Genomic DNA, 19,387 nt, shown 5'->3' with positions numbered 1-19,387 from the left:
CTCGATGGCTTCCATGATTATTCTCTTGTGGTGATGTTCCGTGTTAAAGAGCAATTTGGAATCTGCAAAATTAATTTCGTGTCCTGTTTCTTTCATGTGTTGGAAAAGAGAGGAAGTTTTTTCTTCTTTTTTGATGGCATTCTTGTGTTCTGCGATACGTGCATTTATTCGTCTGTTTGTTTGTCCAATGTACGTGGCTGGGCAGACTTTGCAGGGTATTTCATAGATCCCTTGGTTTTCCAACTGGATTTTATCCTTGGGGTTTCTGAGGATATTGGCTATTTTTTGGTTGGTGCAAAAGGCTGTTTTGATATTGTGTTTATGGAGGATTTTGCTAATTTTATCTGTAGTGCCCTTGATATAAGGAAGGAGGGCCATGCCATTGTTTTCTTCTGTGTCTTGGTTTTTGGGGGGTGTTTCCTTTTGGATTAGCTTCGTAATCCTGTTTTGCTGGTATCCATTGGCAATTAACACGTTTGAGAGATTCTGTAACTCAGTTGTCAAGTGGTCTTTGTCAGCCAGGCGTTTGGTTCTGGAGATGAGAGTCTTGGCTACGGAGTTTATTTGTGCAGGGTGGTGGTGTGATTGTGCATGTAAGTAGCGGTTGGTGTGTGTTTTTTTCCGGTAGATAGTGTGTCCTAGGGAGCCATCAGGTTTTTTGTAGATTAGGACGTCAAGGAAGGGAAGTTGGTTGTTGGCTTCTATTTCCATAGTGAATTGTATTTTGGGGTGTAAGTTGTTGAGATGTGTGAGGAAGCTATCCAGTTTTTCCTTCCCGTGTGGCCAAATTACAAAGGTGTCGTCAACATATCTGAGCCAAAGTTTGGGTTTGTGTTCTGACTTGTCTAAAGCATTGGTTTCAAAGTGTTCCATGTACAGGTTTGCGATGACCGGTGAGAGGGGTGATCCCATAGGTGCTCCTTCTATCTGTTTGTATCTTTGTCCATTGTGGATGAAGTACGTGTTGGTTAGGCAGTGGTTGGTCAGGTCCAAGATGTATTCGGGGGGATTGTATTTGTTTTGAATAGCTGTCAAGGCTTCATTAATGGGCACTTGTGTGAAGAGAGATACAACATCGAAGCTCACAAGTAGGTCATTAGGATGTAGGTTTTGCTTCTTTATTGTTTCTATGAACTGGAAGGAGTTTGGTACGTGTGAAGAGATGGATTCTGCATAGGGCTGAAGTTGCTTGGCGAGAAATTTAGCGAGATTTTGTAGAGGTGAGCCTATGGAGCTGACTATTGGTCTGAGTGGTGTTCCTTCTTTGTGTATCTTGGGGAGGCCGTAGAGTTTGGGGCATCTGGATGATTTTTCTCTGGGGATGATTCTTAGCTGGATTTCTTCACTGATAGGAGAGGCTTTTATTTTGGACTACCATTTTTATTTCGGACTACCAAGCAAAACTATCAAATCTACTCCAAGATCCTGCCTACAAACCTATAAAAACAGATCCCACCACCTACCTGGAAAAAACCACCAAATCCAAAATAAAAGCCTCTCCTATCAGTGAAGAAATCCAGCTAAGAATCATCCCCAGAGAAAAATCATCCAGATGCCCCAAACTCTACGGCCTCCCCAAGATACACAAAGAAGGAACACCACTCAGACCAATAGTCAGCTCCATAGGCTCACCTCTACAAAATCTCGCTAAATTTCTCGCCAAGCAACTTCAGCCCTATGCAGAATCCATCTCTTCACACGTACCAAACTCCTTCCAGTTCATAGAAACAATAAAGAAGCAAAACCTACATCCTAATGACCTACTTGTGAGCTTTGATGTTGTATCTCTCTTCACACAAGTGCCCATTAATGAAGCCTTGACAGCTATTCAAAACAAATACAATCCCCCCGAATACATCTTGGACCTGACCAACCACTGCCTAACCAACACGTACTTCATCCACAATGGACAAAGATACAAACAGATAGAAGGAGCACCTATGGGATCACCCCTCTCACCGGTCATCGCAAACCTGTACATGGAACACTTTGAAACCAATGCTTTAGACAAGTCAGAACACAAACCCAAACTTTGGCTCAGATATGTTGACGACACCTTTGTAATTTGGCCACACGGGAAGGAAAAACTGGATAGCTTCCTCACACATCTCAACAACTTACACCCCAAAATACAATTCACTATGGAAATAGAAGCCAACAACCAACTTCCCTTCCTTGACGTCCTAATCTACAAAAAACCTGATGGCTCCCTAGGACACACTATCTACCGGAAAAAAACACACACCAACCGCTACTTACATGCACAATCACACCACCACCCTGCACAAATAAACTCCGTAGCCAAGACTCTCATCTCCAGAACCAAACGCCTGGCTGACAAAGACCACTTGACAACTGAGTTACAGAATCTCTCAAACGTGTTAATTGCCAATGGATACCAGCAAAACAGGATTACGAAGCTAATCCAAAAGGAAACACCCCCCAAAAACCAAGACACAGAAGAAAACAATGGCATGGCCCTCCTTCCTTATATCAAGGGCACTACAGATAAAATTAGCAAAATCCTCCATAAACACAATATCAAAACAGCCTTTTGCACCAACCAAAAAATAGCCAATATCCTCAGAAACCCCAAGGATAAAATCCAGTTGGAAAACCAAGGGATCTATGAAATACCCTGCAAAGTCTGCCCAGCCACGTACATTGGACAAACAAACAGACGAATAAATGCACGTATCGCAGAACACAAGAATGCCGTCAAAAAAGAAGAAAAAACTTCCTCTCTTTTCCAACACATGAAAGAAACAGGACACGAAATTAATTTTGCAGATTCCAAATTGCTCTTTAACACGGTGTGCTGGACCCGGGGGAAAGGTACCTTGAGCGTAGTCTGAGTCCACATGAAGAGGGGCGAGGTCCGAGGCGGAGAGCCGGGCGGGGAACAGGAACGCTGGAACAGGAGGCCGAGCAGGGTACAGGAACACCGGATGGTCAGGAACAGGAGGCCGAGCAGGGAACAGGAGCACCGGATGGTCAGGAACAGGAGGCCGAGCAGGGAACAAGAACACAGGAAGGTCCAAAGCCAACAATGACGTTGCTCCCGCAACCTGGGACCGGGCTGACTGGGCTTTTATCCTCTTCTAAGGCCAGGGGCGGTCCCGGCCCCCAGGAGCCCCGCCTCCTCTGGCCTTAAGGCGAGCACTCCTCCTGGGAGCAACCAGTTCCCTTCGCCTCTCTGCCCTAAGCCTCTGCAGATCAGGAGAGGCCGAAGGGTTACTGGGCCCTGGAGGAGGCTCACCTGTAGCCACTGAGTCCTCAAGCCCCTCTGGGGCCTGAAGGGTTTCACCTGGGGCCAGCTCCTGGTGCTCTGCCACAGGTGCAGGCTCTTCAGCATCTAGGCCTTGCCCCAGTTCAGCCGGCCCTGGAGGCGGGGACTCCTGTGCAGGCTGGGATTCCTCTGGTTCATCCTCTGAATCGGAATCCCAGGCCATCACACCATCCCCCCTCCCAGGCCCCCCCCTCAACCGAGGGTCCGGACCCGGCTTGCCGGGGTACGTCGCATGGAACTCTCGGAGGCAGGCAGGTGCGTGGACGTTGGCCGCTGGTTCCCAGGAACGGTCCTCCGGTCCGTACCCCTTCCAGTCAATGAGATACTGCAGCTTTCCCCTGCGGTATCGGGAGTCCAGGATGCGTTCCACCTCGTACTCAGGCTCTCCCTGAACCAACACTGGCTGCGGTCGGGGACGGTTCGGGTGGAACTCGTCGGGTGGGGCCACTGGACTCAGAAGGGACCTGTGGAAGACCGGGTGAACCTTCAGGGTTGCGGGTAACCGGAGACGGAATGCCACAGGAGAGACTTGGTCCACGATAGGGAACGGGCCGGTGAATCGGGCGTCCAACTTCCGCGAAGGTCGAGAAGGGTGGAGGTGGCGAGTGGAGAGCCAAACCAGGTCACCGACGCGAAGTTCCGGCCCCACCTGGCGGTGGCGGTCGGCCTGGGCTTTGTACGCTTCCTTGGCCTGGTGCAGTTGCTCCACTAAAAGCTGTTGCTGGGACTGGAGCTCTTGAAGCCACTCCGTCACCGCCGGGACTGCGGATGCCGGCAGCACATCTGGAAACAGCCGTGGATGATAACCGTAACTGGCCTGGAACGGGGTCTGCTGGGTGGACGCATTCACCGCGTTGTTGTAGGCGAACTCCGCCAATGCCAGGTGGTCGACCCAGTCATCCTGCTGGTAGCTGCAGTAACACCGGAGGTACTGCTCCAGCACCGCGTTCGCCCGTTCCGTCTGGCCATCGGTCTGTGGGTGGTAGGCTGACGAGAGGCAGACCTCTGTCCCGAGGGTCTGGTGTAATGCTCGCCAGAACCGGGATGTGAACTGAACGCCCTGGTCGGACACCACGCGCTCAGGTAGGCCATGCAGGCGGAAGACATGCTGAAGGTACAGCTGAGCGGTTTCCTTGGCTGTGGGTACAGATGGGCAGGGGGCGCAGTGCACCATCTTGGTGAAATGGTCGGAGAAAACTAGGAGGCAGGTACAACCACGAGACGGGGGTAAGTCCACTACAAAGTCCAACGAAACCGTGTGCCAAGGGCGCGGTGGAACTGGCAATGGCTGAAGTAGGCCGGGGGGTCGCCCGGTAGGGCCCTTGGCGCGCCGGCAGACATCACAACCAGCAACGTATCGAGCCACGTCAGCCTTCAGGCGGGGCCACCAAAACTCACGACTGACCAGATGGGTGGTCCGATACCGTCCAAAGTGCCCCGCTGCTGGGGCATCATGGGCCATCCGGAGAACCTCCAGCCGCAGTGGCCCTGGCGGGATGTACAGACGACCGTGGTGCAGCAGAAGGCCCTGATGCAGGACCAGCCCCGGATACTGTGGGCTGGACCCTTCAGCCAGCTCCTGGAGTCGTTCCTGGGCCCAAGCGTCGACCCGCTGCTGTTTCCGCACCCGAGCCTGCAGTGGCTCCGCCTCCTGGGTGGCCAGGAATGCAGCTGGAGGTAGGATCGTGGTGGGTTCTGCTTGCTGTACCGTGTCTGAGTTGTCTTCAGGTTTCCGGGACAGGGCATCCGCCTTCTGGTTCTGAGAGCTAGGGATGTAGCGGATCCGGAACTGGAACCGGGAAAAGAACAACGCCCACCGGATCTGTCTTTGGTTCAGCTTGCGGGTGGTCTGGAGGTACTCCAGGTTCCGGTGGTCGGTTCTCACCTCCACCGGATGTCGTGCCCCCTCAAGATGGTGGCGCCAGACCTCAAAGGCCACCTTGATGGCCAGTAGTTCCCGCTCCCACACAGTATAGTTACGCTCCGCTGGTAGGAGCTGGCGGGAATAGAAGGCACAGGGTAAGAGTGGTGCTTCAGGTCCATTCTGTTGAGACAAGACGGCACCGAGAGCCGTACTGGAGGCGTCGGTCTCCACCACAAAGGGTCGAGAGGGGTCAGGATGTTGTAAGATTGGCGCCCTCTGGAAACAGGCCTTCAACCCCTGAAACGCCTCCTCTGCCTCCTTGTCCCAGGAAAACGGCGTCTTTGGGCGCAGTAGCCGGGTCAACGGGGTGGTGCGATGAGCATAATCTGCGATGAAGGTCCGGTAGTAGTTGGCGAACCCCAGGAAACGCTGTAGGTCCTTGCGGTTCCGGGGTGCCGCCCATTCTCGAACCGCTGCCACCTTCCCAGGGTCCATCTGCACCCCATCTGGAGAGAGCCGGTGTCCAAGGAAGTCCACAGTCCGCTGATGGAACTCGCACTTGCTGAGCTTTGCGTACAAACGGTGCTCACGCAAGCGCTGCAGCACGGTCCGGACATGTCCCTCATGGCGAGCCGGGTCACGGGAGTAAACCAGTATGTCATCCAAGTACACCACCACGTACTTGTCTAACAAGTCCTGGAACACGTGGTTGATGTAGCGTTGGAACACAGCAGGCGCGTTGCACAAACCGAAAGGCATAACCAAGTATTCGAACTGCCCGTACCGGGTCCCAAATGCTGTCTTCCACTCATCCCCGGCTCGGATCCGAATCAAGTTGTAGGCCCCCCGGAGGTCCAGCTTGGTGAACACCTGTGCCCCTTGCACCCGCTCCAGCAACTCCGAGATAAGGGGCAAGGGGTACCGGTCTGGGATGGTAATTTTGTTCAGGGCTCGGTAATCATGGCAAGGGCGAAGTTCCCCACATTTCTTCTTAACAAAGAGCACTAGTGCCGCGGTAGGCGAGGTGGAAGGCCTAATGAACCCACGCTCCAGGTTCTTGCGCAAGAAGTCCTGCAAAGCCTCGCGCTCTGGCTCTGTTAGAGAATATAAGCGACTCACTGGTAAGGGCGCTCCGGGCTGGAGGTCTATGCCGCAGTCAAAAGGCCGATGCGGCGGCAGCTGGTCTGCCCCCCGTTCCTCGAACACGTCCTGGTAGTCCTGGTACACGGCTGGGAGCGTGGGTGCTGCCTCCTCCGTGGGCGCGGCCGCCAGCGTCTCGGATTGAGCATGGGAACATGGGTCTGGGAAGTGCACAGTCCGTTTGACCCAGTCAATCTGAACGTTGTGAGCTTCCAGCCAGTCCATCCCGAGCACGAGGGGGAACCGGGGCATAGAGGCAATGTCCAAAGTTCGCAACTCCCGGTGCTGCTGGAGACACAGGACCAGGGGCTGGGTCTCCTGAGTAACGGCTCCTGAACGTAGAAGCCGTCCGTCAATTGCTTCCACCTGGACCGGTTCTGGCTTGTTCCGAAGTGGCACCTGATGATGGGCAGCAAAAGCAGCGTCCATATAAGAACGGGTTGCTCCTGAATCCACCAAAGCATGGGTAAGAATCCAGGGCCCACCTGGAGGGTATAAACGTACCGGAACCATAAGATGTTGCAAGTCCATTGGTGCGGGCCCATTCTGCGCTGTTTGGGACCCCCGGTAGCTAGGGCCATCAGCTACTGGGGGTTGGCGGTTTCCCTGCGGCTGGCGTTTCTCAGGGCAGGACCGAGCGTAGTGTCCACTTCCGCCACAGTAGAGACATAGATTCCCCTCCCGACGCCGCACCTTCTCTGCGGGGGAAAGGCGTGGCCGCACTGCCCCGAGCTGCATAGGCTCCTCCGATAACTCAGTTGTGACCGTGGGGCTGCCGGAAGAAACTGGTGCCGAGAACTGGAGGTGTCGTCGGCCCCGGGCCTGGCGACGATCCTCCAGCCGGTCGTCTATCTGTAGACTCCGTTGAATGAGAGTGTCTAGCGTGGTGGGGCGTTCCATTGTGGCCAGCTGGTCCAGTATCTCGTCCGAAAGCCCTTCGAGATACTGGTCCCGCAATGCCGAGTCGTTCCAGGTCAAGTCCTGTGCCAACAGCCGAAACTCCGTGGTATATGCGGCCACCGTGGACTCGCCCTGTTTCAACTGCCGAATCGCCCGGTTGGCTTGACTCCCTTTCTGGGGGTTGCCGAACGCGGCCTCCAAAAGATTGCAAAACCCCGTATAGTCTGCCAGCAAGGGGGAGTCTTGCCTGAGTAGCGGCAACGCCCACTTGGCCGCCTGGTCCTTTAACAAACTAATCAAAAAGTGCACCTTGGTGCGGTCGTCAGGGAAGTTCCGGGCTCGCCCCTGAATATACAGCTTGGCTTGGGCGAGGAACATGGGAAAGCTGGCCGGGGCTCCATCAAATTTCTCGGGCAAAGCCACTGGGTACTTGCCAGGAGCCGGGGCGTCGGCCCCAGGAGCCGGTAGGGCTTCCAAGCGCTGCTGAAGTGCCGTAACCGCGTCGCTGAGCTGCTGCACGGTGTGAGTCAAGGCCTGGTTCTTCTGGGCCAAAGCCACCAGCGCAGCCACCTGGTCAGCCATGGCCTCTGGCTCTTCCCGAACGCACCCCAACGAAGGGGGAGTGCGGGTGTGGCGGGAGCAAACTGTGCTGGACCCGGGGGAAAGGTACCTTGAGCGTAGTCTGAGTCCACATGAAGAGGGGCGAGGTCCGAGGCGGAGAGCCGGGCGGGGAACAGGAACGCTGGAACAGGAGGCCGAGCAGGGTACAGGAACACCGGATGGTCAGGAACAGGAGGCCGAGCAGGGAACAGGAGCACCGGATGGTCAGGAACAGGAGGCCGAGCAGGGAACAAGAACACAGGAAGGTCCAAAGCCAACAATGACGTTGCTCCCGCAACCTGGGACCGGGCTGACTGGGCTTTTATCCTCTTCTAAGGCCAGGGGCGGTCCCGGCCCCCAGGAGCCCCGCCTCCTCTGGCCTTAAGGCGAGCACTCCTCCTGGGAGCAACCAGTTCCCTTCGCCTCTCTGCCCTAAGCCTCTGCAGATCAGGAGAGGCCGAAGGGTTACTGGGCCCTGGAGGAGGCTCACCTGTAGCCACTGAGTCCTCAAGCCCCTCTGGGGCCTGAAGGGTTTCACCTGGGGCCAGCTCCTGGTGCTCTGCCACAGGTGCAGGCTCTTCAGCATCTAGGCCTTGCCCCAGTTCAGCCGGCCCTGGAGGCGGGGACTCCTGTGCAGGCTGGGATTCCTCTGGTTCATCCTCTGAATCGGAATCCCAGGCCATCACACCCGGAACATCACCACAAGAGAATAATCATGGAAGCCATCGAGATAGAGAAACACCCTCACAACATGAACAAGCGTGACGACACATCCCGCTTGCCAGACATCTGGAAATTAGCCCTCCCCACAAAAACTGACACCAGATCCAGAGGCACACAGAACGCCAACACCAATCAACCACACCAGACCCAAACCCAGACCCTCTCCACAGATGAATTACAGACACCATCCAGTAACCAATCCATGGTGGCACCTCCGGATGCTGCACCCCCCTGCAATCCCTACACAGATCTGGCTGACACAAGCCACAAAACCACAGCTCGCCCCTATACACGAAGCCAAGCCAGAGCACAACTAAGTACAGTACAGCCATCTTCTCAGGAAAACTCTTCACAAAGTTCAAGAGGTCAAGACACAAAGACTTTAACAACTAATCCACACCTAATGACCCACCTAAGTGGTACTCAGGATATCACTCAAGAAATCACTCAAGATATCTCTCAAGTAATTAAGGAACAAAAGAAGAAAAGGCACACTAGCCTGGGAACTTCCTCTCTGCCCAGAACATTGGAGGCTATACACCACACCCCCTCTACAGTATTTATAGGAACTCAAACACTGAGATCCTGCTCTGTTCCAGTAACAAGAAGCCGAAAGCACCAGCCTGAAGATGACGAGTGAGACCTCGTCGAAACGTCGCCTAGACACCCCAACTTTTACACGGGAAGACACCCGAGGACACCAAAACCTGCATATATATATATATATATATATATATATATATATATGCTTTCGTAGATTTTCACGGGTACAGGAATGCAGGTTTTGGTGTCCTCGGGTGTCTTCCCGTGTAAAAGTTGGGGTGCCTAGACACCCCAACTTTTACACGGGAAGACACCCGAGGACACCAAAACCTGCATATATATATATATATATATATATATATATATGAATGACTGAGCCATGATTATGTAGTAAGTGACCTATACATTTGACACAACCTTATTATTTTCTTTTCACCATTAGGTGCTCCTTTGTATTCAGATCAGGCCTCAGTACAAGGATGTAGCATTTGGGAAGGAAAATGCAACCCAGTAACCCAGCACTGGAAGCCAAGATGGAGAAGATCTGCACAGCCACCATGTATTTCCCCTTGGTGCTAAGGTAAGTTGGCACAAAGGAGACCCAAACGCTGCAAAACACCAGCATGCTGAAGGTGATAAACTTGGCTTCGTTGAAACCGCCAGGGAGCTTCCTGGCGAGGAAAGCCACAGTAAAAGAGATGGCAGCCAGAAGGCCCATGTAGCCAAGGGCAGAATAAAACATAGTGACGGACCCTTCATTGCACTGCAGAATTGTCTGTGTGACCTGGGAATCCATGTCCAGTTCTGGGAAGGGGGGAGATATTCCGATCCAGGCAATGCAGATTCCAAACTGAAAGGCAGAACCAAAAAGGACAATACCATTTGCCAAACTCTTTCCCACCCACTTGCTAATGCTGTTCCCTGGTTTTGTGGCCATGAATGCCAAAACCACAGTTATAGTTTTTGCCAGCACAGAAGAGACAGCAACCGAGAAGATGGTGCTGAAGGTAGTTTGACGGAGAAGGCAGGTGACCTTTTGAGGCTGGCCGATGAATAGAAAGGAGGACAAAAAGGAAAGCAGGTGAGAAACAAGGAGGGTATAAGTAAGGTTTCGATTGTTGGCTTTAACAAGTGGGGTGTCTTGGTATTTAATGAAGATTCCCAAAATAGTACTTGTGATTAGGCACAAGAATAGGGCAAAGAAAACCAAGGTGACCCCCAGGGGTTCTTCATAGGAGAGAAATACGATAGTCTTGGGGATACATTGATCCCTGTCATTGTTCGAGTATTGATCTTTTGGACACTCAAGGCAATAACCTGCATCTGAAAGAAAGAAAAACTTATTTCAGTACATCGAATCTCAATGTTTTTCCTTTTTATAAATGGAGAATCCAAAAACACATCAATCTCACGTTTTCTGGATTGTATCGATTTTGGTGGAATCTCTGGAATTCCGTTGTGTTGGAGGACCGCAACCATGCAAAATCAGCATCTTGAAATGTTGTGCTTCAATTTTGCAAAGATCACTGTATTCCTTTGCTAAAATGTCTTTTCAGGCTGAACATGGATGCTTTCATCCACAAGCTGCTTTTCAGAGCCCCCGTCTCCCGGGACTTGCTGTTCCTTCAAAACCATTTACCTGTCTGAGTAGAAATGGTCCCTTCGAGGCACAGGGCACAATAATAGCAGCATATCTTCTTTCCCTCTGGTACCACCTTGCAAGCTCCAGGTTGGCAGCTTTCTGTGCAGGTAGAACGGGGTGTTGTCTGGACATCAAGGAATGAAAGAGTGTTTGATGAATTACTGCTTTGTATATAGAAACAGAGTTTGAAATTATGGCTCAGGATTGCAATACCTCAAGGACCGCCTCTTTCCATATGAACCTGCCCGGATCCTGAGATCATCTTCTGAGGCCCTTCTTTGTGCACCTCTTCCCCGAGAGGTCCAGAGGGTGGCAACATGAGAACAGGTCCTTCTCTGCAGTGGCTCCCCATCTGTGGAATGCTCTCCCCAGGGATGTCCACCTGGCGCCTTCATTATACACCTTTAGGCACCAGGCAAAAACATTCCTTTTTAACCAGGCTTTTGATTGACATCCTATGCCCTTTTAAAAATGTGGCTCTTTGTGTGTGGGAGGGTATTATTGGGTTATTGCTTTTATTTATATTTTATATACTGTGATCCTTTTATGTTAACCACCCTGGGACCTCTGGGTATAGGGCTGTAAATAAATTCAATAAAGAATCAAATAATAAAAAATAATTACTAAACCGTTCTGTTCTGTTGGGTCTATGCCTTGCAGAAGAAATGATATCTCTCCTTGTCTCATGTTCAAAGCACTTCTCCTAGAAAATAATAATAATAATAATAATAATAATAATAATAATAATAATAATAATAAATTTGTACCCCGCCCATCAGGGGTCAGGTAGTTATTTATCGCTTTGACATCTGATGGGAGGGCGTTCCACAGGGCAGGCGCCACTACTGAGAAGGCCCTCTGCCTGGTTCCCTGTAGCTTTGCTTCTCGCAATGAGGGAACCGCCAGAAGGCCCTCGGCGCTGGACCTCAGCTTCCGGGCAGAACGATGGGGGTGGAGACGCTCCTTCAGGTATACTGGGCCGAGGCCGTTTAGGGCTTTAAAGGTCAACACCAGCACTTTGAATTGTGCTCGGAAACGTACTGGGAGCCAATGTAGGTCTTTCAAGACCAGTGTTATGTGGTCTCGGCGGCCGCCCCCAGTCACCAGTCTGGCTGCCGCAATATTAACTGTGTTAATAGTTTTTCTATTACACTCAAACAATGAATCCTTTATCACCTTGAAGTGGAGGGTGGGAAACCTCTGGCCCTCCAGAAATTCATGGAAACTTAGCTCTTGGCCATGTTCACAGTGGTTGATGGGAGCTGGACTCCAGCAACATCTGGAGGCCACATCTTCCCCACCCCTCCCTCCTTGGAAGACTAAATAAAATAGGATGGCATAAGATTGCTTTGTTTTCTTTTATACATCAGGCATGGCCAAACTTGGCCCTCCAGCTGTTTTGGAACTACAACTCCCATCATCCTTAGCTAACAGGTTCCAGTGGTCAGGGATGATGGGAAATGTAGTCCCAAAACATCTGGAGGGCCATGTTTGGCCATGCCTGTTATACATGATCATTGTGATATATATCCCAATGACCAGCTTCTGTAGTTTGTTCATTGATAGATCTTCAGGCTCACAGTTAGCATTGCTGTGTTACTTTTATTGTTGTTAGCCGCTCTGAGCCTGAAATCTGCACTTCTCCAAAATCTGCAATGCAGTTCTCCAGCCAAGGAATGTGGTTGGTTGGTTGGGTGGGTGTACGGACATGCATACACACACATACACATATGAAAATATTAAGAATGTATGACAATGAATATGTTAGTAGCAAGAGTGGCTGGGGAAACTCAGCCAGATGGGCAGGGTATAATAATAAAATTCTTATTCTTATTCTATGTTAGTGAGATATACTGTGGGTGGTTAAACCACAGAGCCTAGGACTTGTCGATCAGAAGGTCGGTGGTTCGAATCCCCACAACGGGGTGAGCTCCCGTTGCTTGGTCCCTGCTCCTGCCAACCTAGCAGTTCGAAAGCACATCAAAGTGTAAGTAGATAAACAGGTACCACTCCGGCGGAAAGGTAAACGGCGTTTCCGTGCACTGCTCTGGTTTGCCAGAAGCGGCTTAGTCATGCTGGCCACATGACCAGGAAGCTGTACGCCAGCTCCCTTGGCCAATAAAGCGAGGTGAGTGCCCCAACCCCAGTGTTGGTCACGACTGGACCTAATGGTCAGGGGTCCCTTTACCTTAATACGCCATCAAATCTAATGCACACCTCCATTTTCAAAACCTTGAAACCAAAAAAAGTAATTTGCTGGCGCGTGTAAATGCACCATCAAATCTAATGTGCAACCCAATATTCACAATGTAATTTGTCCAAAAAAGCTGTGCATTACATTCGAGTAAATATGGTATTTAGAGGAAATTGCATTGCAAAAAAAAGTGAGCATTTGGCAAAATTGCATGAAGACATGTGTATATTGGGATAAATTTGGACCAAAATGCTGATAGATTTTCATGAGGATTAAAAAAATAAATAATATTGTAATTATGCCAGAATGTGGAGAACTGAATTTAAGATTGGAATAATCTTGGAGAACCGAAACTGACAGGTTCACCCATTGCTAGCTACACTTCCCCAACTTGTAAGATAAGAACCCACTCCCTACCTGGTTAAACCAGCTTGGCCACACGGTGTCCTTCTCATGCATAGTCAGTTCTACACCCGAGGAGGTTTGAGTCTGCAGCTTTCCAACTTTCACTCGTGCGGCAGTTTGGTTAGGAAATGTGACAAAATTCACAACATCATAGTCAGCCGCTAGCTCCCTATCTCCATCAAAATACACCTCGCCCATGGCAGTACTGTTGAAGCGGATGCTTCTCACAAAGGGGTGAAGCTAAAAAGACAATATTTGCAAGATGGATAAACAATTACGCATTTCACGTCTTCCTCCAAAACCTTCAGTATTTCTAGTCCTTTGGCAGCAACCAATGCAATTCTTGAACGTGGGAACAGGTTTCTAATCTCTGACAGAGGTCTGGGCAGCTACATAATGAAATCCCGGGGCAGTGATTCATATATCATAGAATCATAGAATCATAGAATCATAGAGTTGGAAGAGACCACAAGGGCCATCGAGTCCAACCCCCTGCCAAGCAGGAAATACCATCAGAGCACTCCTGACATATGGTTGTCAAGCCTCTGCGTAAAGACCTCCAAAGAAGGAGACTCCACCACACTCCTTCATATATATGGTGGGTTCAGCTGGAAGTCTGCCAAGAAGCAGCAAGGCTGTGACAGGTTTGCCATATGTGTTTTGATGAACCACAGAATATAGCTTTTATATAGGTTGGGATAATTGAAAAGGGTTAAATTGTGATAGATCCTTGAGTGGGCATTATATTCAAAGTAATGGGCCCTCCAATGAGAATACAAATTATAGGCACAGTGCTATTTAGGGGCTTTCAGGCAGTATGTTGGTCACTGCAGATGGTGACAGCAGCCACAAAATTAAAAGACGCCTGCTTCTTGGGAGAAAAGCATTGACGAACCTAGACAGCATCTTAAAAAGCAGAGACATCACCTTTCCAACAAAAGTCCGTATAGTTAAAGCTATGGTTTTCCCAGTAGTGATGTATGGAAGTGAGGGCTGGACCATAAAGAAGGCTGATTGCCGAAGAATTGATGCTTTTGAATACTGGTGCTGGAGGAGACTCTTGAGAGTCCCATGGACTGCAAGAAGATCAAACCTATCCATTCTTAAGGAAATCAGCCCTGAGTGCTCATTGGAAGGACAGATCCTGAAGCTGAGGCTCGAATACTTTGGCCACCTCATGAGAAGAGAAGACTCCCTGGAAAAGACCCTGATGTTGGGAAAGATGGAGGGCACAAGGAGAAGGGGACGACAGAGGACAAGATGGTTGGATAGTGTTCTCGAAGCTACCAGCATGAGTTTGACCAAACTGCGGGAGGTAGTGGAAGACCGGAGTGCCTGGCGTGCTCTGGTCCATGGGGTTACGAAGAGTTGGACACAACTAAACAACTAAACAACAACAACAATAGACAGTATGTTGGTCGAGTTGTCATTGCATCAGTGAAGAGTCTGAAGATAAAGCTAAGAATCACTGAAGACAGAAGCTGAGAGGAGCCAGCAGGGGTAGGGAACCTCCACTAGAGGGGGGAAATTGGTCAAACCTATAGCATTTCTCTTGAAGTAATATTAGTTTAAAGACAACATGTTCCACCATAGCAGTAGAATGTTTAAAGTGACTGTAAACTATTTAATAGAACTGGGCACACCAGCACCTTCCCCTCCCAATCCAAGATGGCGCCCAATCTGGTACTTCAGATCAGCCCCAATCCAACCCTGAGCCAATCTCCAAACTTATTTGAAAGCCAGCCCCAAGTTTTTTAAACTCTGATTGAACATGTGCTGCGGAGGGAAGAAAGGGAAGCAGGAGATCCTTTGCCTCATTCCCCACCCCACATGCACAACAGGGTTGCAAAAACTAATCCAGTGGTTCTCAATTTTATTTTATTTTTTGCGGTAGTACGAACATTCACTTTAAAGCAGTGGTGGCCAGTGTTGGCCCTCCAGCTGTTTGGGGACTACAACTCCCATCATCCCTAGCTAACAGGACCAGTGGTCAGGGATGATTGGAATTGCAGTCCCAAAACAGCTGGAGGGCCAACTTTGGCCCACTACTGCTTTAAACAAAACTTCCATGGAGTCCTGGTTGTAATATCTATCTATCTATCTATCTATCTATCTATCTATCTATCTATCTATCTATCTATCTATCTCTCAGCTGTATAAAATGGAGATAATAAATAACTGGTGGAATACTAAACCCTGCTTATAAGTCCTGCTCAGCTAACCTTCCTGAATATTCACAAGGGATAGTTCTACTGAATTAGCAGGAGTCAGCCAAAGGATCACGTCCAATGATGTAGCAGAGTGACATTCCCCACCCTACCAAGCAGTGACTGATTTGGAAATAATAAGCGAGGGTACAACAGATAATATGCACAAGCACAGTGAGGAACCACCTCTATAGGTGGCTAGTTTTCTTTGTCTCCCTCCCTCTCTCACCCGCCATGGCTCTATGTTCAGAAGGTCCAATCTGCCTTGTTCTGTAGTCATCACACGGCTAGATGCAGATGTCATCAGAGCATGGAAGGCATGTGCCATGACATAGACAGCACTATAAACAACATAGATCTCCGCAGACATGCATTTCCCAAGCCAAACTGCTTCCATTTTCCCCTTCCCCATGCACCTTTTCCAGGTTTCTCTTGACCATCTGTGCTTGGAATGAGAGCAATCAAATATTTCTGACCAAATCTGATCGAAGGAATCTTCATCTAGAGTCAGGAAAATGCCCTGGGATTTTGAACCCTTCTTCGTTTGGATGCTGAAGAACAATGCACCATGGAAGAATATGACATCCCAGTACTCAAAAGATGTGCTTAAGGTGAAGCCCCACAGAGCTGTAGAGATCCAAACTTTCCCTACCGGGGCACTGATTTCAAGTTCAACTCTGTACAGCGCATGTGGCAACAGAAACATTGTGTCAGAATCTCCATAATAAATAATCACGTTGGCCTTCCTCTGTGAAAGAAGTGCTAGGGATCTTAAAAGTGTCTTCTTTGAAACACGAAGGTCAGAAAATATTTGTGGGATCCCAAAGGTGAAGGCTACGCATATGCCATCCCTAAAGAGCACCGCCTTCATCGTTCTCACAAATAGATTTCCACCTTCATTGTCTGGAGCAAGCAGACCAACCCACGTCCACCTAAAATGCAGCAGCAGCATAGCTATCCCCCTGTACTGTGGAGCTTCCTTTGGGCTCATCCAGTAGGAAGAGGGGAAGTGAGCTTTGTCACTCAGAATATGGTTGACAAAACCGTAAGTGAGCTGGAAAGGAAAGGAAACAATGTTTAGCATTGGAAAGAATGTCCAGAGATTGTTGGAGATTTGCAGCCCAAAATCTAAGAATGTATATTCTTGTTAATTAGTAAGCCTAGAGGCTAACAACCACAGAGCTGTAAATTTCTAGGTAGGCCGACTCAGACCATAGGAATGCAACTGGTAGAGAGAGAGCTCTGTGCAGTTTCAAGGTGAAAGAAAAGAAAGATTGAAACCCTTCTCTTTCCTGTTGCTCACTTGGTCTTTTTCCTTTTATGCCATGTCTTCAGTAGAGATGGATGGTTGTTTACGCTCTTCCTCAGCTTAGACTCCATTTTAGAATTCAGCTATGTACAGTGGTACCTCAGGTTACAGACGCTTCAGGTTACAGACTCTGCTAACCCAGAAATGGTACCTCAGGTTAAGAACTTTACCTCAGAATGAGAACAGAAATCGTACAGCAGCATCGGGAGTCCCCATTAGCTAAAGTGGTACCTCAGGTTAAGAACAGTTTCAGGTTAAGAACGGACCTCCAGAACGAATTAAGTTCTTAACCCGAGGTACCACTGTATTTTGTAACCTGAAAGTAGTTTTACCTGCATTATTTTTGCTCCTGCTGTTTGCTGAAAATGAGCGCAAGAAATTAAGTAAATAAACACTATCTTTCATTTACTTTACAGTCTGTGTTGTGGTTCTGTGTTGTGGTTAATCAGGGAGAGAAGGGGGAAACCAATACATAGTTGGTTAGCTGGACTTGCTCAAAACAAGGTTGTATAGCCAAAACAAGGTTGTATGCTTTTAATTTTGCTACCAAGGATGGGATCTCAAAACTCTCTTCAACCCCACTGCTGCCAGGAGAGATAACTTGTAATTAATATATCCTCCCCTACCTACTCAATCCATCCCACAAGAGAGATTGCCATCCTAAAATAGCTTCCACTCAAACTCAGATCTAAGTCCCACTGAATTTTTTTTTACTTACTGCCAGGTAAGTGCGTTTAGGATCATTGGCATTTATTTTCATTCATTGTACGTTTGGCTCCATTGGCAATTTTGTGTGTGTGTGTGTGTGTGCGCGCGCGTGCAAAAAACCATCCATCTGTGTGGTGCAACAAGTTGGTATCAGCTGCACTGTGTCTAAACATTTTCAGACTTAACTACTTTTACTCTATTTTTAACAATTTATATTCTTTTTCTGTATCACACAGAATGTGAAGTGTGAGAGTACATGTGCTTATCACAACTTTTTAAAAATTGAGTAGTGATTTTCATTATTTTGTTCTGCTTTTTAATATTATATTGCTTTTATACCACCCTCACATTTTATGAGAAAGCTTTCAAGTTTAAAAAGTTGCATCTGAGATTTGCTCTGACAGGTCCCCCCGTTCTCCATACCTGGGGGATCTTGAAGAGGTCTAGCATGGTTGACATCTGAAGAAAAGTTTCGAAGTCCCCTCCTTGAATAACAGCCAGGTTCTTTCCATGTTGCCCACACCTGAAATTAGGGACCATCCAATGCCCAGTTGAGAGGAGGTCCATTGTGGCTTCATAGGTTATCCTGACACTGAAACAGTTCTCAAAGATATTGTAGCCTAAGGTGATATTAGGTAAGAGCTTGGGATTTTCATTGATCTCATTAATGGCAAGCAAAATGGCCAAAACATGCTGGTAGTTCATCTGCAATACTCTGGATGGAAAACAAATGGGATGTTGACCAGTTTAAACAGTGTATTAAAATGGATATATGCAGAAGATGTGATAAGAGACCACTCAGGTTGATGGAGTAAAGCAGTGCTAGGGTAGAGACCCTACAACTTTGGGGCAAATTTCCTTCATATCTGCAGGTGAGCCTCCTACTGTCCCAGTCACATTTCAAACCATTCTGCTAAACTATGGAGCTTAAGAATCTGCTGCTCACTCTGTATATAGACTGTATACAGGAAAGATAAGAATTGGCTGAGAAAAATCAAAAGCTATGAGCAAATAGCACTTACGGGAGGAAGTCACCGACAGGGTCAGACCTGAAAGCGTGTTTTGGATACAGAGCGGTCCTCACAGGTATAACTCCAGCAATGATGTAATCCCCTGGACTGTAATAATTATTTGAAGATGTCCGTAGGTCTGACAGATCTAGATCTTCCATCATTGCTACCTCAACTGGCAAATGAAGCAAGACTAACAGAAGGATCATTTTAGGCACCAACAAGTGAGAACTTCCTTCAACTGATTTTATTATATTCAGAGCAAGGACAGAAGCATTTGCTAGGAAGGATACACAAAATCTTCATCCTGTAACTGACTTCTCAGAGGAGGAACTCGGGGCTGGCTTTGGTGCTAACAGAGAAACAAATTTCAGACTAGCCTACCACCTCTGATGGTCTAAATCCCAGCCCTCATTCTTAATAGCTCAGTATATATATTTATGTTGCTCTGTTTCCGTATTTGGCAAAAAGAATGATAAATGATTCTGGATTCTGATTATTATTATTATTATTACTGATCTCAAAAGTGACCTCTGGAAAACCCTATGAGAACACAAATCAATCACAATGTTTTTGATAATTGCAGGGGAGATATAATCACCTCCTCAAAGTTTCACGCTCTCTTTGCTTCTGCTTGCGCAGGTGTACGGCAGGAGAAAACATGTTTGCAAAAGTTTGCATCATGCTTTCCTATGGGGCAACTGAGAGGACAATGAACTTAGGGCGACGTGTGATTCTCTAGACCCTTTGTTGGTGACCCTTGACTTTAAACCAATGAGAGGGTAGGACTGGGCTGTAGCGCAGACTTTCAGCCCAGCTGCCTGAGCATTCAAATCCCTTGTGTCAGTTTCCT

The 19,387-nt window shown here is 48.7% G+C and overlaps 1 protein-coding gene across 1 annotated transcript; it reads right to left on the bottom strand.

Annotated features, from left to right (window-relative positions):
- Nucleotides 1–9,480: 9,480 nt before the first annotated feature.
- LOC309335188 (vomeronasal type-2 receptor 26-like) lies at nucleotides 9,481–18,698 on the bottom strand (the record flags this gene model as incomplete). The annotated part of the gene is made up of 6 exons (XM_081850063.1): nucleotides 9,481–10,382; nucleotides 10,699–10,914; nucleotides 13,306–13,540; nucleotides 15,737–16,561; nucleotides 17,948–18,239; nucleotides 18,547–18,698. 6 exons carry the CDS (start codon nucleotides 18,696–18,698, stop codon nucleotides 9,481–9,483), a joined length of 2,622 nt encoding a protein of 873 aa, XP_081706189.1.
- Nucleotides 18,699–19,387: the final 689 nt, after the last annotated feature.

The sequence above is a fragment of the Podarcis erhardii genome (genome assembly GCF_964252035.2).
Source record: "Podarcis erhardii genome assembly, chromosome: 2".
NCBI classification, from domain to species: domain Eukaryota; kingdom Metazoa; phylum Chordata; class Lepidosauria; order Squamata; family Lacertidae; genus Podarcis; species Podarcis erhardii.
Note: the sequence above shows the minus strand (reverse complement) of the source record. Positions and strands in the feature narration are given on the sequence as shown.